This window comes from Taudactylus pleione, unplaced genomic scaffold, assembly GCF_031769625.1.
Source record: "Taudactylus pleione unplaced genomic scaffold, aTauple2 ptg001146l, whole genome shotgun sequence".
NCBI classification, from domain to species: domain Eukaryota; kingdom Metazoa; phylum Chordata; class Amphibia; order Anura; family Myobatrachidae; genus Taudactylus; species Taudactylus pleione.
The window spans coordinates 223,422-244,973 of NW_028285547.1; the positions used below are offsets into that span (position 1 = coordinate 223,422).

General features: G+C 50.7%; 1 protein-coding gene across 2 annotated transcripts; it reads left to right on the top strand.

Moving 5' to 3' along the window:
• The first annotated feature begins 913 nt into the window (after positions 1–913).
• On the top strand, positions 914–14,203 carry HP1BP3 (heterochromatin protein 1 binding protein 3). Of its 2 annotated transcripts, none has more exons than XM_088462074.1 (12): positions 914–1,014; positions 2,794–2,895; positions 6,881–7,037; positions 7,288–7,450; positions 9,822–9,965; positions 10,106–10,186; positions 11,222–11,376; positions 11,494–11,584; positions 11,797–11,956; positions 12,049–12,160; positions 12,561–12,692; positions 13,083–14,203. In XM_088462074.1, exons 2-12 carry the CDS (start codon positions 2,811–2,813, stop codon positions 13,396–13,398), a joined length of 1,596 nt encoding a protein of 531 aa, XP_088318200.1. In that variant the 5' UTR covers positions 914–1,014; positions 2,794–2,810; the 3' UTR covers positions 13,399–14,203. The 2 variants fall into 2 exon arrangements, with proteins under 2 accessions (XP_088318200.1, XP_088318201.1); XM_088462075.1 differs by lacking the exon at positions 914–1,014 and adding an exon at positions 1,578–1,667.
• The last annotated feature ends 7,349 nt before the right edge of the window (positions 14,204–21,552 follow it).

The following is a 21,552-nucleotide window of genomic DNA, read 5'->3' on the forward strand; positions in this document are numbered from 1 at the left end:
TATGGTGTTTTTTACTTCCATAAATAAAAAAATTAAAAAGATAGCGGCTGCGTCATACACATAATTTCTCAGATCCGCTGCGTGAGAAAATGCAGCACTGACGGTCTTTGCGCCCGCCACTGAATCAGGCCTGACTTGGAGGTGTACTCAATGCCGATACTTTTGCAGTCGAGCGATTATCAGTAAACTGTGAAATGCGTACCGGTACATTACCGTAGTTGCTTGCAGAAACTTTTTACTCGCCTTGAAAATGACAGATGGAGCGTTCGTGGGCGGTAACAGAGAGTGGCGGCAAAGAACCCAGACCCGTTGCGTACATAGGCCCAGCGGCATAGGCTTTAGTGTACAATTCTGGCCCCAGTGACGGCTAATGCCGTCCTGATATGTAATGACACGGATGTGAAATAAGTGGGCGCATTTACTATGCCGCAGAATCTCAGTCTTGCCGCAGCTTAGGGGGCGCTGGGACCGTCGTCGCAGTCACAGATCTGCAAACGCGCAGCACATAGATCCTGCGCGCGCACCGATCGCCAAACGTCTCTCTGTGAGAGGGTTAAGGCCCCCATACATCAGCAATTGATTGCAGCAATCGTGCAATTTGCAATCGATTGTGTATAAAAATCTTTCCTTTTTTCAATCGATTGCAGAATTGCCACAATCGATTGAAAAAGGGAAAGATTTTAATAAACAATCGATTGCAAATTGCACGATTGCTGCAATCAATCTCTGATGTATGGGGGCCTTTAGTTACCATTGCATCGAAAGTTTCGATGGTGGAAACAGCCAGACTGTGATGGCGCCTCCGATGTCCTTCCCTACAGTGCACCTAGGTGATGTGTGTGTAATGTTATTCTATTACTGCCACCACTCAGAGGAGGGCAGCAGCTGGCTCCGCCCCCTCCCCGGGGTTGCCATGGGGATGACGTCGCCGGGCTGGTGCGCGCGGAGGGGGCGTGTCAGTAGCCGGGAGAGCGCGAGGAGGCGGCAGACGATTCAGCAGCTCCGGAGCCCGAGGTGAGGGGGTGCGCTGGGGGCAGCGGCGGGTGGAGGGACGGCGTTGGGGGGGATGAGGGTGCGGGAGGTAACAGGACGCGTCTCCCGGGACGTGCATAGGTGCACGGTGGGCGGCCATTGTGTGCCTGTGGGCGGAGGGAGGAGCGGCCGCCATATTCAGTGATGGAGACTGGGGGAAGCTGTGTGCCCTTGCAGGCGGGTGGGGAAGTCCGGGTCTCCTGGGGACGTTACAGCCAGCGCTGCTCCCGGTGATGGCGGTGACCCCCAGTCCTTACTCCCTCCCGCCATTCTATTCCCCCCATCAGCACAGGCCCCGCCCTCCTCCCTGGCCCGTTTGAAAGATGCCGCGGCCGCTGATTGGCTGAGGCGGGCCCCGCCCCCTGAGCGCGGCCTCTTTGTTTTGTGTTTTCTCCCCTCTCGGCCCCTCAGCGCGGATTGGCTGAGTTTGCGAGACGTACGTGGTGATTGGCTGAGCCTGAGAGAGGTGGGCGCTGATTGGCTGAGTGGAACGTGTCTGAGCGGCCGCTGCTGTTTGTCCGTCCAACATCCGGGCATCGCTGGTAGGGAGCAGAGGGATCGGAGCTGGGCCGTTACCGCATAGGCTGCGATTACAGGGGACCCTCAGCTGCACCAGCATACAGACCCCCGGCAAGGTAACATCCTTCCCTAGCAGAGCAACGTCTCTGATGGCGGCTTCTCCCCCGGCTGGGTATCAACCTCCCCATGCAGGGCAACATCTCTAAGCATAGCTTCATCCCCTGCAGGGTAACATAGGATAGCATCACCCGGCAGGGTAACCTTCCTGAGGGTAACATAGGATAGTATCATCCCCCGGCAGGGTAACCTTCCTGAGGGTAACATAGGATAGCATCATCCCCCGGCAGGGTAATCTTTTTGAGGGCAACATAGGATAGCCTGATCCCCCGGCAGGGTAACATCTCTGAGGGTAACATAGGATAGTATCATCCCCCGGCAGGGTAACCTTCCTGAGGGTAACATAGGATAGCATCATCCCCCGGCAGGGTAACCTTCCTGAGGGTAACATAGGATAGCATCATCCCCCGGCAGGGTAACCTTCCTGAGGGTAACATAGGATAGCATCATCCCCCGGCAGGGTAATCTTTTTGAGGGCAACATAGGATAGCCTGATCCCCCGGCAGGGTAACATCTCTGAGGATAACATCCTCCCCCTGCAGGGCAATGATCTGCTTCAGCGGGATAACATCTCTGAGGGTAATGATCTGCTTCACCAGGGTAACATCCTCCCTTGGCAGGGTAACATCTCTAACCGTTCTGCCTTGGCAGAGTAACATTGTCCCTCAGGAATGTAACATCCCCCGGCAGGGTAATCTTTTTGAGGGCAACATAGGATAGCATCATCCCCCGGCAGGGTAACATCTCTGAGGATAACATCCTCCCCCTGCAGGGCAATGATCTGCTTCAGCGGGATAACATCTCTGAGGGTAATGATCTGCTTCACCAGGGTAACATCCTCCCTTGGCAGGGTAACATCTCTAACCGTTCTGCCTTGGCAGAGTAACATTGTCCCTCAGGAATGTAACATCCTCCGGCAGGGTAACATGCCTGCGGGCGACCCCCTCCCCCAGCAGGGTAACATTCCTGCGGGCGGCCCCTCCCCCGGCAGGGTAACATGCCTGCGGGCAGCCCCTCCCTCAGCAGGGTAACATTCCTGCGGGTGGCCCCTCCCCTCGGCAGCAGGGTAACACTCATCGGGTGATATGTCTGTGCTGATGTTTCCCATCTGTTTTCTCTCTATAGGTCCCAGTGATATCACCATGCCGATCCGCCGTGCTGTCAACTCTTCCAGCCAGGAAACCGCCCCCAAGAAAAGTTCCGCTGACAGTGAGGAGAAGAAAGCAGGTGAGTCCTGGGCATGCCAGATGCAGAGCATGCTCCGCTCTCTTGGGTAGTATATGCATGTATATAAACATACATACTGTCAGCTGAGATCTTGCTGGCTATGGGCGAGCACAAAGCAATAACTAGTCTTCCCTGGTCCTATGGGGGCAGCCTGATATGGAGACACAAAGTTGTTGCTCTTTTCCCTCCCGCATAGAGTTCAGTCTCTGGAGTGAATGCTGCAGGGATCCGGAGCTGGTACAACACTGAGTGTTCAGTCTGATTTCCAGCAACGGCCGACACCGCCCCAGAGTAGCAGCTGCTCCAGGGAATCTCCCCTGGGGGGTGGGCACTGGGTGGTGATGGTTTTCCATACACCAGAATATTCGAACAGTGGATGAGCTATACTGACATGCAGTATCATAGTGTTACAGGAGATCCCACTCACAGAGCAGCATCTAGTGCAGCCTGTCATACTGGCCCCATGAGTATGAATTACACTCAGTATAACACTTACATATGGGATCGGTATGTGTACATGGAAACAAAAACAGGATCTGTTGAGTTACAAAATAATATTCACCCATAGGTTATTCGAAAAGTCCAGAATCATCTACTAAGTGGGACTGGTCCTCGCAGAGTCTTTCATGTCCTACAAAGGTTCATGCTCTGGTTCTCTGCATATCACAGATGAAGGCAATCTTCCTATACTGAGTGTGGGGTCAAAAGAGACATCATAGTACAGTCTGCACAATATGTCACCTCACACGTACAGATAAATATTGAGCTTAGAGAATGACTTCTACTCCATATAATGTTTACAAATGGGATCAGGGTGTGATTTACCATCTCAGAAGTTGTAAAGAAAACACTGTTAAAATGCTGTAACTTGTATTATTAGCCGGTCGGTATGCTCTCTTAGACCTTAAGCAATCTCAGTGTCAACCTTTTAGCGGTGTAAATGGGAGCTGCATACCTACAAATGACTTGTGTACACAGCGTTCTTAGGAAATAACATTCACTGAGAGCCTCCATTTCCAACCAGCGTTCCAGGTTCTTGTAGCGGCCTGTAATGCTGACCGTGTCTGTCTGCGGGCAGCGTCCAGGTTCTTGTAGCGGCCTGTAATGCTGACCGTGTCTGTCTGCAGGCAGTGTCCAGGTTCTTGTAGCGGCCTGTAATGCTGACCGTGTCTGTCTGCGGGCAGCGTCCAGGTTCTTGTAGCGGCCTGTAATGCTGACCGTGTCTGTCTGCAGGCAGTGTCCAGGTTCTTGTAGCGGCCTGTAATGCTGGCAGCGTCCAGGTTCTTGTAGCGGCCTGTAATGCTGACCGTGTCTGTCTGCTGGCAGTGTCCAGGTTCTTGTAGCGGCCTGTAATGCTGACCGTGTCTGTCTGCGGGCAGTGTCCAGGTTCTTGTAGCGGCCTGTAATGCTGGCAGTGTCCAGGTTCTTGTAGCGGCCTGTAATACTGACCGTGTCTGTCTGCTGGCAGTGTCCAGGTTCTTGTAGCGGCCTGTAATGCTGACCGTGTCTGTCTGCGGGCAGTGTCCAGGTTCTTGTAGCGGCCTGTAATGCTGACCGTGTCTGTCTGCTGGCAGTGTCCAGGTTCTTGTAGCGGCCTGTAATGCTGGCAATGTCCAGGTTCTTGTAGCGGCCTGTAATGCTGGCAGCGTCCAGGTTCTTGTAGCGGCCTGTAATGCTGACCGTGTCTGTCTGCTGGCAGTGTCCAGGTTCTTGTAGCGGCCTGTAATGCTGACCGTGTCTGTCTGCGGGCAGTGTCCAGGTTCTTGTAGCGGCCTGTAATGCTGACCGTGTCTGTCTGCTGGCAGTGTCCAGGTTCTTGTAGCGGCCTGTAATGCTGACCGTGTCTGTCTGCGGGCAGTGTCCAGGTTCTTGTAGCGGCCTGTAATGCTGACCGTGTCTGTCTGCTGGCAGTGTCCAGGTTCTTGTAGCGGCCTGTAATGCTGACCGTGTCTGTCTGCGGGCAGTGTCCGGGTTCTTGTAGCGGCCTGTAATGCTGACCGTGTCTGTCTGCTGGCAGTGTCCGGGTTCTTGTAGCGGCCTGTAATGCTGACCGTGTCTGTCTGCTGGCAGTGTCCGGGTTCTTGTAGCGGCCTGTAATGCTGACCGTGTCTGTCTGCTGGCAGTGTCCAGGTTCTTGTAGCGGCCTGTAATGCTGACCGTGTCTGTCTGCGGGCAGTGTCCAGGTTCTTGTAGCGGCCTGTAATGCTGACCGTGTCTGTCTGCGGGCAGTGTCCAGGTTCTTGTAGCGGCCTGTAATGCTGACCGTGTCTGTCTGCGGGCAGTGTCCAGGTTCTTGTAGCGGCCTGTAATGCTGACCGTGTCTGTCTGCTGGCAGTGTCCTGGTTCTTGTAGCGGCCTGTAATGCTGGCAATGTCCAGGTTCTTGTAGCGGCCTGTAATGCTGGCAGCGTCCAGGTTCTTGTAGCGGCCTGTAATGCTGACCGTGTCTGTCTGCTGGCAGTGTCCAGGTTCTTGTAGCGGCCTGTAATGCTGACCGTGTCTGTCTGCTGGCAGTGTCCAGGTTCTTGTAGCGTCCTGTAATGCTGACCGTGTCTGTCTGCTGGCAGCCTCCTGGTTCTTGTAGCGGCCTGTAATGCTGACCGTGTCTGTCTGCGGGCAGTGTCCGGGTTCTTGTAGCGGCCTGTAATGCTGACCGTGTCTGTCTGCGGGCAGTGTCCAGGTTCTTGTAGCGTCCTGTAATGCTGACCGTGTCTATTTGCTGGCAGCCTCCAGGTTCTTGTAGCGTCCTGTAATGCTGACCGTGTCTGTCTGCTGGCAGCCTCCTGGTTCTTGTAGCGGCCTGTAATGCTGACCGTGTCTGTCTGCTGGCACTTTCCAGGTGCTGTTTGTACAGTGTTAGTGTTTTTGCCTCATCTGGCATGAGATACGTGTATTGTTTGTGTTGGTCATTTGTGGCCTTTTAGTTCATGTTTTCAGAAATCTGAGTATAGTAAGAGCCAGTCATTTAGAGATGACTAAGCAGGTATAATGGATATAACTGGCCTAATACGAGACCAGTAACGATCTGATAATTATTCATCGTGTTGGTAAATACGAGCATAGAATATCTGTCAACCTGTGTATAAGATCATATTCCAACCACACTGATAGTCCCTAGTGGTCCGGTGCTCGGCCCGAGACCCGTATGGCTGACTGTCACACACGCTGGCTGCTGGTAGTCGTTGGGATGATGATACCGATCATGTGGGCAGGTGTGCTCACCTCTCACTCTCGTGTGTTGTTTCCTAACTCATTGATCCCAGGAGATTCTGATTGCTGGAGTCAGGGTAGTGCGAGGGAGAGGTTGTGTCTGTGTATATTTATATGCTGTGCATGTGAAGTGGTTCCATCACGGTACAATAAGAGATGAACCGGCGTCTAGGCCGTTGGTGACTGACAGTGCACCCTTCACGGGAGATAGTCAGTCAGCATCCCCTCAGTGTTTCGCTGTAACATTTTACAGTAGTGTTCATTCTAGCACCCTGCACCTGCCACAACCCGTGCAGTTCCTCTTTCCTGCCTGGGCTGTTGCTCTCTGCTCTGGTGCTTCTAGCACACGCAGCGGATGCAACAAACTGCTGAGATACAGACCAGTGTGCGCTAGAAGCACCAGAGCACAGCGCAACACCCCAGTCAGGAAAGAGGAACTGCATGAGTTGTGACAGGTGCAGGGTGCTAGAATGAACACTATTAGTGTAAACAACGAAAGAATCAGTGGTCAACGCAGTCCAGTGGTGCGCAGCGCGTTTCGCCATCGCTGTGTGAATGCAGGTGAAGTATACTGGGGTGGGCAGTGCATGATGTCCTTAAGTTAGTCATGTATATTTGGTGATCAGTCCTCTGTTCCTTCTGAGAGCCTCACTAGTACTTTAAAGCTTAAAACACATTGGTAGGTTCCGCTCTCCTTATTTTAATGCTCTATGTAGAGATTCGTGTTGCAGGTTTCTTAGGTAGCCGCTTACACTCATTCCTCTCTTCTCTTGTAGAGCCGGACGCCAGTTCTGAGGAGTCTGCTTCCACTGGGGAGGAACAAGAGACTGAAACCCCCCCAGCCACTTCCAGCGAGACGGAGCAGCCAAAAGAGGCTGAGGCCAATGAGGCCGCAAAGACTGACGGGGCGGTAACGGAGGACGCCAAGAAAGAGTAAGTGCGCCCTCTAGTGTTCAGCTCTCACTGGCTGGCTGTTTGATGTAGGGCACAAGCCAGATTCAATACCCAGAGCTTGGCTGTATGAAAGAGGGGTGGCCTGAGGGGGATACACTGGGGTCACACAGCAGCAATATATAGAGCTGCCTCTGCGGTCACATATGGGATTTGCAGTGCACGGTGGCGCTGATGTCACAGACGGCTCTGCCGCTGACCACTCACGTTTTCTTCGTTGAATCTTTGTTAGTGGTGAGAAGGAACAGTCCAAAGACAAAGAGAAGAAGGTGAAGAAGACAATTCCGGCATGGGCTACACTGTCTGCCAGCCAGCTGGCACGGGCCCAGAAGCAGACACACGTGGCCTCCTCGTCTCGCCCCAAGATGGATGCCATCCTGACTGAGGCCATCAAGGTTAGTTCTTGGGGCTTATTATGTAGCTCGGGCTGATCCTGTATTGGTAGAAGGTTTAGGGGTCTATTTATCCCATTAATCATGTGACAAATGCACCAAATGATGTGAGGCTGTTCTGTATTTGTGTTCTGTAGTGCGTCACACTTATCCATACAGCGTGTAGGGACGACGCCATTGTGCTATTTCTCTGAAAGATTTAAAGGCCTCATTTCTATGTATACTGACAACACAAATCGTATACAACATACAGGACATGAGTGCAAGATCGCCATCTAGTGTTACTAACACTAACGTGCACGCATCCGTGTCAAGAGAGACTTTTATCCCTTGTAAACTTTGCTTAAGGGTCCTATTTATCAGCATGTCAGAACAGCCGGCACCAATTATCCATCTTATGGTGCATACACACGATCAGATTTTTCCTTCAGATATGAACGATAACGATTTAAAAATCGTTCAGTCGTTCATATCTGAAGGAAAATCTGACATGCCTGAACGATGGACGATCAACGATGCGCGTTCCCGTTGGTCAGATAACGATATCTGACATCTGATGTGTTTGCAGTCAGACTTGGACGATTCCATTCATTTTAATGCAGTCAATAATCGTTCAAAACTTTGGTAAAATTGTTCAGTCGTTCATCTGACAAATCTGACCGTGTGTATGCTCCATTAATAAGATTTGCAAAGAGAAAGTAATACTTTTCTGAGCTGTCGCAGCAAATCTGGATAACTGTGTGTGGTAATAGCAATAACCTGCGGGCTGTATAGTAAAGTCACATAATGTTATGCCTGCAGGATCGGTACACAGAATATCCCTGATAATGTGTGTAGTAATAGCGGTACTGAATATCCCTGGTAATGTGTGTGTGGTAATAGCGGTACTGAATATCCCTGGTAATGTGTGTGTAGTAATAGTGGTACTGAATATCCCTGGTAATGTGTGTGTGGTAATAGCGGTACTGAATATCCCTGGTAATGTGTGTAGTAATAGCGGTACAGAATATCCCTGGTAATGTGTGTGTGGTAATAGCGGTACAGAATATCCCTGGTAATGTGTGTGGTAATAGCGGCACAGAATATCCCTGGTAATGTGTGTGGTAATAGCGGTACAGAATATCCCTGATAATGTGTGTGGTAATAGCGGTACAGAATATCCCTGATAATGTGTGTGGTAATAGCGGTACAGAATATCCCTGGTAATGTGTGTAGTAATAGCGGTACTGAATATCCCCGGTAGTGTGTGTGTGGTAATAGCGGTACTGAATATCCCTGGTAATGTGTGTGTGGTAACAGCGGTACTGAATATCCCTGGTAATGTGTGTGTAGTAATAGTGGTACTGAATATCCCTGGTAATGTGTGTGTGGTAATAGCGGTACTGAATATCCCTGGTAATGTGTGTGTGGTAATAGCGGTACTGAATATCCCTGGTAATGTGTGTGTGGTAATAGCGGTACTGAATATCCCTGGTAATGTGTGTGTGGTAATAGCGGTACTGAATATCCCTGGTAATGTGTGTGTGGTAATAGCGGTACTGAATATCCCTGGTAATGTGTGTAGTAATAGCGGTACTGAATATCCCTGGTAATGTGTGTAGTAATAGCGGTACAGAATATCCCTGGTAATGTGTGTGTGGTAATAGCGGTACAGAATATCCCTGGTAATGTGTGTAGTAATAGCGGCACAGAATATCCCTGGTAATGTGTGTGGTAATAGCGGCACAGAATATCCCTGGTAATGTGTGTGGTAATAGCGGCACAGAATATCCCTGGTAATGTGTGTGGTAATAGCGGTACAGAATATCCCTGCTAATGTGTGTGGTAATAGCGGTACAGAATATCCCTGATAATGTGTGTGGTAATAGCGGTACAGAATATCCCTGATAATGTGTGTGGTAATAGCGGTACAGAATATCCCTGATAATGTGTGTGGTAATAGCGGTACAGAATATCCCTGATAATGTGTGTGGTAATAGCGGTACAGAATATCCCTGGTAATGTGTGTGGTAATAGCGGTACAGAATATCCCTGGTAATGTGTGTGGTAATAGCGGTACAGAATATCCCTGGTAATGTGTGTGGTAATAGCGGTACAGAATATCCCTGATAATGTGTGTGGTAATAGCGGTACAGAATATCCCTGGTAATGTGTGGTAATAGCGGTACAGAATATCCCTGGTAATGTGTGTAGTAATAGCGGTACAGAATATCCCTGGTAATGTGTGGTAATAGCGGTACAGAATATCCCTGATAATGTGTGTGGTAATAGCGGCACAGAATATCCCTGGTAATGTGTAGTAATAGCGGTGCCCTGCGGGTTCTATAATGCTATGCCTGCATATATAAACACCACTCTTGCACTCCCCATGCAGGCATGTTTCCAGAAGTCGGGGGCCTCTGTGGTCTCGATCCGGAAATACATCATTAATAAGTACCCGTCGTTAGAGCTGGAGAGGAGGGGGTACCTGCTGAAGCAGGCTCTGAAGAGAGAGCTGCAGAGGGGGATTATCCGCCAGGTAAGGACCCCATGCTGTGTCATGTTATTCTCATGTAATACATATACACTGCACTGGAATCTCTTGTCGGTCTCTGTATGTACGAGGCCAGGACTGTGCCTGCTGGGACCAGAGAGTAATCTGTCTCATGTGTGTTTCAGGTGAAGGGGAAGGGAGCGTCCGGCAGCTTTGTAGTCGTGTCAAACTCTGGAAAATCTGCACCAAAGTCTAAAGACAGAAAGGTTTGTAGGTCCCTCGCTGCCCATCTGCTGCCTTGTTGCGAATTAGTGGGGTGACTGGGATTGTCGTATCCTAAGCTGTACCTACAGATGTGTCCTCATGTTACGCCAGACAGCCCTTCTCAGCGCACCAGGGGCCTGATTCAGACCCGCTCGCAAGCGGGACGATGGTGGGACATTGTGCACGCGCGGTGTGCGCAAGACCCGGAGCGAGAAATTCACTCGCTCCGGGGCTCGCTACAAACAGGGCGGCTGTCGATGTTGATCGACAGCTCGGCCCGTTTTATAGGCGGGGAGGGGGGGGTGGCTGGACAAACGGAGCCTGCCGTTTGTGGGCGGCCCAGTAGTGAGCTTCCTGCTCTATTAGAGCAGGAAACTCACTGGGGCTTGCGGCAGACGAGACCCTACCACAAGGGTCTCGTCGCAAGCCCGATCGTCGCGACCGTCACCTGGCCGCTCGCAAAAGCTGTGGGTGGTCACTCACAGCTTAGCAATCAGCCAGGAAGCCAGTTTATATTAAAAAAAATAAAAAATGGCCGCCCTCATTCAGAGCAAGCGCTCGCTTTTTGTGAGCGGCTTTGAATGAGGTCCCAGGTCCAGTGCTACTTCACTTGCGCCAATAGTTTGGGGGTTTTTGTCTGAAAATGCATCTGACGCAATGTGATGCGTCGAATCCGCCCTCATGACACTGCACTGATCAATGTGATCTGCCACACTTGTATATCTGTGTGAGACTATACGAAGTGCTATGATGCAGCGGACGTGACTTTTCCCAGCATGCCCAGATCCCTTGTGCTTTGTATATAGACTCACGCACAGATATACAAGCGTCGTGTATCACATTAATCAGTCGCAATCAGATGCAACAAGCCGCCTCATGATACTGCACTAAGGCACAGTCTTGGGCGAAAAAGACACTACACTGCGCGGCGTGCATCACTTGTGTCAGGAATCTTGCGCCGCATGGCGGATTGAGGATGGGTGTATGCTGGCGCATCTATACCAGACCTATCCTCACACTTCCTTTTTCTCTGACAGAAAAGCAACGCGGCAGCTAGTGATCAGCCCAACGTCAAGCTGGAAGACATCTTACCCCTGGCTTTCACCAGACTGTGTGAGCCCAAGGAAGCGTCTTACAGCCTCATCAAGAAATACGTCTCTCAGTATTACCCCAAGCTCAAGGTGGATGTTAAGTAAGTTTCCCGGGCCAGGCCCAGGCGACCGCCACCTCCCCACGTCTACCGTTACTAAGAGTGATGGCGTTCCTGGCCGTGTGCCATCTAACGGCAGAGCTGTGCTTGGTCTTTCAGGCCTCAGATGCTGAAGAACGCTCTGCAGAGGGCAGTGGAGAAGGGGCAACTGGAGCAGATTACAGGGAAGGGGGCTTCCGGTACATTCCAGGTGAGTCTCTTCCGTACCAGGATTTGTGTCCATCTTGTATTATTCTGGGTGTTACTCTGCAGTATAGCTGCGAGGTTTTATCTTCATGGCTGAAATCTGTATAGGAGAGAAGCCAACTTTACTGTCCTGACCGTGGTCACTGGAGACATAATGTGTGTAATAATTGGGTGGCATAATAACCTGTTTGGCTACGACCCCGTCTTGTCTCCCAGCTGAAGCGGGCAGGAGATAAGCCTCTTCTGAGCGGAGGATTGTTCGAGGACGCCATTTTGTCTGCAATCACCGCCATGAATGAGCCCAAGACCTGCTCCACTACTGCTATCAAGAAGTATGTGCTGGAGAACCATCCCGGGGTGAACTCCAGCTTCCAAGGTGAGGAAGGGGGGGGTATGAAGTCTCTCTCATGTCATTGCTCCGTCCCAGTGAGAGGTGTGTATTTCATCCCATGAAATCTCCTCCTTTAGTTCATCTGCTGAAGAGAACCCTGCGGAAGTGTGAGAAGTACGGCTGGATGGAGCAGATCTCTGGGAAAGGTTTCAGCGGCACCTACCAGCTCAGCTTCCCGTATTACCCCAGGTATGTGCCGTTTCATATAAGGCTACGGGGTGCATTCCTACCCCCCCCCCCTGTTTTTAGGAAACTTGTTCATAGCTCTTGTCTAAACTGTATTAAAAGGTAGCCCTTGTAGCATTACAGGGCACTTACTAAGCGTTGCTTGTTCCCCAGCACACCTCACCATCTAGGGATGGCGCTGTGTCACCAGACCCGCTGCCACTCCCTGACGTGTTCTGTCCAGAATGAGAGGTGGTAGTGCTGTACCACCTCCAGCGACTGCTCAGATATCCTGTATTGCTGCGCTAAGCGCCAATGTAACGCCTGACACTGAGAAAAGTGTCATTTGCTTTTTTATATTAGCGCACGTTCCGTCTAACGGGTTATTATCCTTGACTGAGCAAATAGCTTTACTTTCCTGCAGTCCTTACGTGCTGTTCCCGGACAAGGCAGAGGAAGAGGAGGATGAGTCTGACGAGGAGTCTGAAGATGAAGAAGAGGAGGAGTCTGAGGAAGAGGAGGAATCTGAGGAGGAGGAGCCCCCTCCAAAGAGGAGGTGAGTGACAAAGGCCACTGATCCTGCGTGGGCGGGTTCCGGTGGTCTCTCCATGCTGATAGGTGTAGCTGTTCATCTGACATGGGAATGAATGTTGGGATTACACTGGTGTGGTGCAGGGTGTTGGGATTACACTGATGTGGTGCAGGGTGTTGGGATTACACTGATGTGGTGCAGGGTGTTGGGATTACACTGATGTGGTGCAGGGTGTTGGGATTACACTGATGTGGTGCAGGGTGTTGGGATTACACTGATGTGGTGCAGGGTGTTGGGATTACACTGATGTGGTGCAGGGTGTTGGGATTACACTGATGTGGTGCAGGGTGTTGGGATTACACTGATGGTGGTGCAGGGGAGGTCAAAGATGATTATTTCCATATCTCTACACAGGATGCAGAAGAAAGCAGCCCCTTCTAAATCCAGGTCCAGAGCCCCCCCACCTAAGCCCAAGAGGAGTGCCCCAGCCCCCAGAGGGAAGGCAAAGAGTGTTCCCAAAAAGGCTCGCCAACCATCCCCTCCTCCTCCACCTCCCCCCGCATCAAAGGCGAAGAAGGGCAAAGCCGCCCCCCCTCCGCCGCCTCCTCCCGCCCCTGCCAAAAAAGCAGCCAGCCGGGCCTCCAAAAAGCCAGTGGCCACGAAGAAACCGGTGAAGCCTGTGGCCAAGGGCAAGTCCAGCCAGAGGAAGTCCCTGAGGGCCAGGAAGTGAGCCGGGGGCGGGCGCGAAGACGTCAGGACGCAGAAACGGTTCCGGTGGTTTATTTACAGCAAAAAGCGACTTTTTTTTAAGGTTGAGTGTCCGTTCCCTCCTGTCCCCCTGTCTGACCTCTGAGAAGCTGCAGCCATTTTGTATAGAAGTAGCCGCTGCGCAAAGCTCCCCCGTTTCCCCCCACCCTCCTGTCTTCTGACAGAAACCAGCATATGGTCCCTTATCCAGAACCGTTTCTTGGGTGTGTAAATTCTCCCTTCTAAGAAATCTACTTTAATGTTTAAACATTTTGTTTTGTTATTTAAAAGGAGAAAAGTTGTACTCGGACTGAGCGACTTTTTATGCAGATGTTTGTTTTTCATTGGAAAGTGTTAAGAAGTTTTTCTAGAGCTTGAGAATGAATCCGTTAGCGACCTGCACTCCTCCTCCCATCCCCCTGACGGCCCTCCCACGGCGCTACACAGGATAAGGATCTGAGACCCTCATTACCGGATAGGCTCATCCTGTCTTCCTTATAATCTCTGTATAGAGCCGCGGGGCGTGCGCTCTGCCTGTAATAAGGCCTCTCTCACATGTGAGCCCCGACACCCTCACACGCCAAGCTATTGGCACCTGTAAGTGACTATCCGTAGCATGTTGTACTGAAACCTAAGTACACTTATGTCTCCAATTTTTAGTTGATTTTACAGCCAACTGTGTCTTTATTTTAATGTTTGCCATTTTGTAAAGACCTGGGTGAGGCTAGAGCAGTGAAGCGATGGAAATTCTGCTGTTTGCTACAGTAAATGACTAGATTCTGCTAGTACCTGGTGTCTGTTCTCCTTTATTTCATGGGCATTGTGCCAGGTGTCGCCACACACACGGTAACGGGCGTCAGTGGGTGATAGTACTTGGCGGGGGCGTGCGGCTCTCGTGCACACTGGAACTGCTGTAGCGCATGGAATTTATGGGGAAGAAAAAAAAAAAAAAAGACGCAGCGCAATGTGTTTTTATATACAGATTGACCCCTGGGCTTACACTCTGTTACCACGTCGCATGGGCTGTGATGGTTGTCAGTGATATATACCAATTACAGACGCTGGGCTGGGGGGATTCCTGTATGAGACAGAAAAAAACTATGCCCGCACTCGGTTTTACCCATATCATACATGGTACCAGCAGCATGGCAATATTAATGCCATAAATGTATACACAACAGAAAAACTTTTGCTATCAGCGCTAACAATAATATACTACAAATCTATATATGTGTGCAGGAAATAAAACACAGGGGATTTTGTCATGATTTGATCAAAGCATTTAAGCCTGCAGCCCAGCATCAAGGGACCCCATTTTTCTGCAGGTCTCTAACACTAGCATATATGCCTAGCACATCATTACATTGTAGTTACATGTGTCCCTCTGTATCTAGGAGGTGAGTACTTGTAACTGCAATGTAGTGATGTGCTGGGCATATATGCTAGTGTTAGGGAGCTGCCGAAAAATAGGATTCCTGTATGAGCCTCACAGGATGTAACATGCATTTTATCTGGGGGATGAACAAAATGCAGTAATAATGTCCTCCCTGGAAGTGTAATCTGCCTCTTTACCTCTAATACACTCCGCTTTCACAGGACAGAAGTCTGCAGTACAATGTGTCTATAGCAGTAATCATTAATGAATCGTTACATTACACCATATAATCCGCACATTGTTACTCAGGCTCCCACCTCTCGCTATGCCCCATTGTCCTCCGGTCTGTAGTGTACAGTTACCGTCTCACTTAAGGGCTCCATACATCTACTGGGCAATCTGTTGATTCCATGATCGGACTGGAACCGGGATATGCAGCACTTGTTTGTCCCTGCCTGTCGCCCCTGTAGTGGCCAGCACGTCCCAGGAGCCTCCTTGGGCGACGCTTACGCTAGCTGTTAAGCCTTGGTAGGGAGATTGTCCGTTCCTCCTGCGTTCCCTCAATTGGGGTTAACGCATCAGGCGGTAGTCCCCACCACTGTACTTGGGGCACGGGGCAGTTGACCTCAGCGGGTATCCCAAAAGGAACCTGCCTGGGTGAGCACTCTGTCCGCCCAGAACTTAACGGGCGTTTTGCAGGTGCCCGCTCCGCGGCCTGCTGGAAGACCGTTAGTAGCGCCACTGTTACCACATTGATGATGATGTCAGATGACGGGGAGAGCCCGGAATCTGACTCGTATCTACCCACTTAAGAGGTTGAGTATAAGTCCAGGATTTATGTATCCGGTATAATTAAAGGTGTTCGCAGGGTTATGCTCATGGAGGATGACTGTCTCCCTGCGACTGCATCGTCTTACGCATACTTTAGGTACCTTAAAGGTAAGGCGTCAGCTTTTCCCTATATCTGGTCAGCTGGTGGACCAGATGGAGGAAGCGTGGAAATTTCCAGGGAGAAGGTTTCAGCCCCAAGGGAGACTGACATGTTCTTATCCCTTTGCAGAGGATTTACTTCACTAAGTGGCACACCCCTCCTAAGGTGGATTCCCACGTGACACTCCTGATTAAGAGTGCAATCTTACCCATGCCACCTATGTCCTCATTGAAGGACGTTACGGACCGAAAAGGCAGAGTTTTACTTAAAATCCATTTACTCTTTGGCCGGGGGATCCGACAGACTGCTCATGTCGGTCTGTTGGGTAGCTCAGGCCATGGAAAAATGGGCTGACGTTCTGGAGTCGTCATTCTCTTCTGAGGAGCAGACGGTCCTGGCAGGTAATATCCGTGATTCTGCTACTTATATTAACGAAGCAGCGTTGGATGTTGGCCTGCTTCCAGGATATCAGCAGCAGCAGTTTTGGCTCGCCGATCTTGAAGGTTACGTTCTTGGAATGCAGACGTGGAATCCAAGAAGGGCCTGGAAGGCTTGCTGTTTAATGGTCAGGTCCTCTTCTGTCCAGACCTGGATAAAAATTGTAAGTACGTTGGCAGCTGCAAAGTCTGCATGTCTGCCATCGCCTCCGGCTCCATCTGGGACTGCTACTTCGTCTTTTCGTCCTATCGTCCTCAAGGTCGGCAAAAGGTGCAGTCTTTTCCCAGGCCATCAGGAGCCACCAGGAAGACACCCAAGTCCAAGAAGCGACCTTGGAGTGCTAGACGCCTTATCACCAAGCCTGAAGACAAACCCTCAGCATGATGACTCGGGCCTCCTCTTGGGGGACCCCAGGGTGGGAGGTTGACTTCGGTTCGCCCACCACTGTTGGATGATTGCCACAGACACCTGGGTCAGAGAAGTGGTTTCTCACGGGTACGCCCTCTCCTTCAGCAGAAGGCCTCCCCATCAGTTTTGTTTCCTACACTCCGGAGGTAGGCCTTCATTCCACAAAGGCTCTGGAAATCCAGAAAGTGGTAAGTTCTATGCTCCAAGATGGGGGTCATAGTTCCTGTCCCCCCGTCCCTCAGGGGGACGGGTTCTTATTCCAAACTCCTTTTGGTACCAAAACCGAACGCTTCTTTCCGTCCTATTCTCTACCTCAAAGCTCTCAACAAGTTTCTGAGGGTCCCTCGGCTCAAGATGGAGACTACGTTCCATTATGTTAGCTATGGAACCTGGGGATTTTATGGTGTCTCTGAATATTCAGGATGCCTACCTGCATATCCCCACTAATACGGCTCATCAGAGGTTTTCTCAGATTTGCTGTATTGGATCACCATTACCAGTTTCAAGCGCTGCCGTTTGGTCTTTCCACGGCTCCGCAGATGTTCACCAAGGTAATGGCGGTCATGGCAACTCACCTGAGATTACGGGGGGTTCGCCTGCTACCTTTCGTGGATGACCTGCTTCTCCTAGCAGGGTCTCCGGAGGTACTTCACAATCATCTGCAACTAACAATATCAGTGTTGCAGACTCACAATTGGAAGTAGTCCTCACTGATGCCATCCCAGAGGATGATCTATCTGGGAGCACTGTTGGACTCTCAGCAGCAGAGAATCTTCTTTACAGAGGAGAAGATCTCAGCCCTACAGACCAGGGTACGTTCCTGTCTCCAGGGTTGCCAGGTGTCCATTCACTTGGCAATGAGATTACTGGGTTCCATGGTGTCGACATTCCACATGGTGGAATATGCCCAGTTTCGTTCAAGACCTCTACAGAGGCTGATCCTCTTCAGATGGGATGTATCACATGGTCGGATAAAGACCGGAGGTGTGCTGATCTCTGACTTGGTGGTTACAGATATCTCACCTGAACAAGGGGCGCCCATTTTGGATCCTGGATTGGCATCTCACGACGGACGCCTGTCGCTGGGGCGCAGTGGCAGGTCCACACGTTTTTAAGGACGGTGGACGTCAACTGAATCTGCCCTTCCGATTAATATATTTGAACTTCGGGCAGTGTTCAGAGCGCTGATCCATGCTAGACTGGTTCTGCGAGGGAAACCCCATACAGGTTCAGTCAAACAATGCCACCACGGTGGCTCACATAAGTCGTCCAGGCGGAACTCAAGTCAGGTGGCTCTAAAAGAGTATCCCACATTCTGACTTGGGCGGAAGACAATCTCGGCAGCGTTCATTCCAGGAGTACTCAACTGTGAAGCGGACTTCCTCAGTGTTCACTTCACCAGGAGGTCTTCCAACTCCTTGTGGACAAATGGGGTCTTCCAGAGATAGACCTCATGGCCTTCAGACACAACCACAAGCTAAGAGTGTACGGGTCCAGAACAAGAGATGCAGAGGTCTCCTGGTAGACGCTCTGTCGGTTCGGTGGACCTTCCAGGTTGTGTTCCGGTTTCCTCCTTTATCCCTTTTTCCTCGGGTATTGATTAGGTTCAAGCAAGAGGGAGGCATGATCCTGCTGGTGGCTCCAGCGTGGCCCGGACGTCACTGGTACTCAGATCTTCGGCGTCTCTCCATAGACGTTCCGTTGTTGCCTCAACGTCCGGACCTGTTGTCTCAGGGTCCTTGTGTTTACACGGATCTGGGTCGTCTGTCTTTTGACGGCATGGCTGTTGAGACATACATGCTTCAGAAACCTGCTTCTGCCAGGATTTACCACAGGGTGTGGCATACCTTCTTTGAATGGTGTCGCTCCAGGGGGTATGATCCCCCGGTAGTTCGGATATCCAGGGTTCTGGCTTTTCTCCAGGCAGACGTAGATAAGAGTCTTCGTCTAGCCTCATTGAAAGTACATGTTTCCGCACTCTGTGTGTTTTCAGTGGAGGATTGCTCCACTCTCGGATGTTCGCACCTTTATGCAGGGTGCTCTTCACATACAGGCTCCCTTTGTGCTTCCTGTGGCTCCTTGGGAGTTGGCTGTGGTCCTTCGGGCTCTCTAAGGACCTCCATTTGGCTCAGTGGATCTCAAATGGCTCACAGCTAAGACTGTGTTTCTCCTGGCTATTGCTTCCACAGGAGCGTGTCAGATTTGGGGGCTCTTTCCTACCAACCCCCCTTTTCTGGTTTTTCACAGGAACAGGGCAGTGCTTTTGCCTTTCCCTGGGTTCCTGCCTAAGGTGGTCTCTAGTTTCCTCATTAGTGGGGAAATTGTACTGCCGTCCTTTAACTCACCAGACCTTTCAGCAGGTGAGGCTTCATTGGATGTGGTACGAGCTCTACGGTTTTACGTGGACCATACCGGTTCCCTTAGGAAGTCGGACGCTTTGTTCGTCCTCTATGGTTTCCATAAGAAGGGTTGGCTGGCCAACAAGCAAACGTTGGCCAGGTGGATTCGCATGGTGACTTCTGAGGCTTACAGTCATGAGGGCATTCCTATTCTGCCTTCTGTTACTGCTCATTCTACGAGGTCTGTGGGTCCTTCATGGGCAGCTCGCCGTGGCGCCTCGGCTGTACAGCCTTTAAGGCGGCCATGTGGTCCTCTGTCCATACCTTTTTTTTTGTAAGGCATTATGCATTTGATACCTTTTGCCTCTCAGGATGCTTCCTTCGGGCGGTGGGTTTTCCTTTCTGCACAGGAGCACCCCCACCCTTGAGGATACTGCTTTGGGAACTCCCAAGGTATCCCTGTGGATACCCTATGGAGCCTGCTGCAGAAAATAAGAGATATGGTAAGAACTTACCTTTGTTATCTCTATTTCTGTGAGGTCCATAGGGTTCCACAAGGCGCCCACCCTGTCGCCCTGTGCTTCAGATGGGTCTGGTTCTGATCACCGATTTTCCATCTCCCTGTTGTGAGAATGTGATTCTTGTGTGTTCCAAGACTTCCTTCTCTCTTTTTCTCTCCTATGGCCTTGACTTATTACTGAACTGGGGTGCCTTGGCTTGGGGGCGGGGTTATAGGAGGGGGTCCCAGTGCATCTTGGGAGCACAAAGTTGACTGTGTGGTGCCCGATGGCCAAGCCAATACTATAACCCAAGGTATCCCTGTGGACCCCTATGGACCTCGCAGAAATAGAGATAACAAAGGTAAGTTCTTACCATATCTCTTATTATGTCACAATAGAGCATTACCCTGTTGTCATATGAAGAGGTGAAACTGATGGGAAGAGCTCAGCCAGCTGTAACCCAAACACACACCGCAGGGACATCCATTGCTCTGCGTATATGGAGCCTTACATATCACTTTCAGAGGACAATAACATTCATAGTTCCCACATTGCAGCATGGAAGAGGAAAGACCAATAAATAGTGTAAGACCTGAAAGGAGGGCTACATGTATTTACCGGGATGCAGTTCATATGCAGGTCAAAATACCAAATGCCATAATGCCGACGTCAATACCCCGAAGGCCATATTGATGATGACCGCCAAAAAGCCGAACATCTGGATGGCATTATATATGTCCAGTTGGGGGGATTAGGGTTCTTGCCTGTCGGGATTCTCTACCGTTTGGCATTCCAGTGTCAGTATTTGAACAGTCGGCTATACCCACGGTTGTCACAATAACTGGATTGTACCAGAACAAAGAGAGAAAGCATATGAGAGGATACAAGGTTGGGAGGAGCCTGGGTACCCCAAAATAGTCTGAGAGGTACGTTCCATGTCTGGTAGGTCTTCCTACTGCTGTAGTGCTTTTAGCGTGTTTCTATAGCGATGTATCTTTTCCCTTAGTGTCACAGAGCCAGCAGGTGTGTAGGAGGAACATACACCAATGTATTTGTGTAACGTTACCTACAGCTATGTGCTCTTACAGGAGACACTATCTGTCAGTCACCTCTGCTCCTAGGAGCTTACTGTCTGAATTCCCTAACAGTGGTTCTCAAACTCGGTCCTCAGGACCCCACACAGGTGACATTTTCCAGGTCACCCAGCAGGTGCACAGGTGTACTCATTACTCACTGGCACATTTTAAAAGATCCACAGGTGGAGCTAATGATTTCACTCGTTAGTCTATGAGGAGACCTGGAAAACATGCACTGTTTGGGGTCCTGAGGACCGAGTTTGAGAACCTGTGCCTTAACAGATACATGCAGGCGCACACACTTTTATTTAGTAGCCAATTACTACTGCTATGTTAAAGAATATACTGGGAGGAAGCCCATACACATAGAGCATGCAGACTGCATACAGATGGAGCCCTGGTCATGTATCAAACGTATGACCCCCATTGCTGCGAGGCAGAGATACTGACCACTGTGCTGCCTGCTTACAGATAGACATGTCTCAGTGTAATCCTTATACAACATCAAAATGTGCTAAAGGGATTTCCCCCATGGCTGAGGCTCTAACCATAGAGAGAGCCTTGGTCAGCCAGGGATTAGAACCAGCGCTTCCACCATCGATGGCATTATGGAGTCCGAGCACTGGCACAGCTCAGGCCTTCGGGGAGGGGAGTATCTCAGTATCTTACACTGGCAGGGGGGGGGGGGGGGGGACACCGCTACACCACAGAGACCGCTCAGACCCCATCTAACCAGACGATGCCTTTCCCAATGTCAACACTGAGCTGCCACGCTAGGTGAGATTCCTGAGAAGATGGAGACTTCAACCAGAGCTTCCAGCATCACTGCCTGTGTTACTGCTGATCACTGGGCCAACTCATGCTATGGCTGAAAGGAGACCCATTCCTCAAACCATAAAGCAGCCTATCACATGGAGCTTACATTGGGGGTTTGATCCAAGGACACCACTCATCCCAGCAGGGGGCTCCTGACCACCACAGAGACTGCTCAGATCGTGAGACCTTCCTCTAGAGCAGCATGGCATAATATCACTCGCACCATATCCTCCGGCACAGGGCACATCCTGACT

What these genes read in the sequence shown, in the direction of transcription:
- HP1BP3 (XM_088462074.1), top strand. Translation starts at nt 2,811, where the DNA reads ATGCCGATCCGCCGTGCTGTCAACTCTTCCAGCCAGGAAACCGCCCCC. An exon ending in AGAGGGGGATTATCCGCCAG is followed by an intron (nt 9,966 to 10,105) that starts GTAAGGACCCCA and finishes TGTGTGTTTCAG; the next exon opens with GTGAAGGGGAAGGGAGCGTC. An exon ending in GGTGAACTCCAGCTTCCAAG is followed by an intron (nt 11,957 to 12,048) that starts GTGAGGAAGGGG and finishes CTCCTCCTTTAG; the next exon opens with TTCATCTGCTGAAGAGAACC.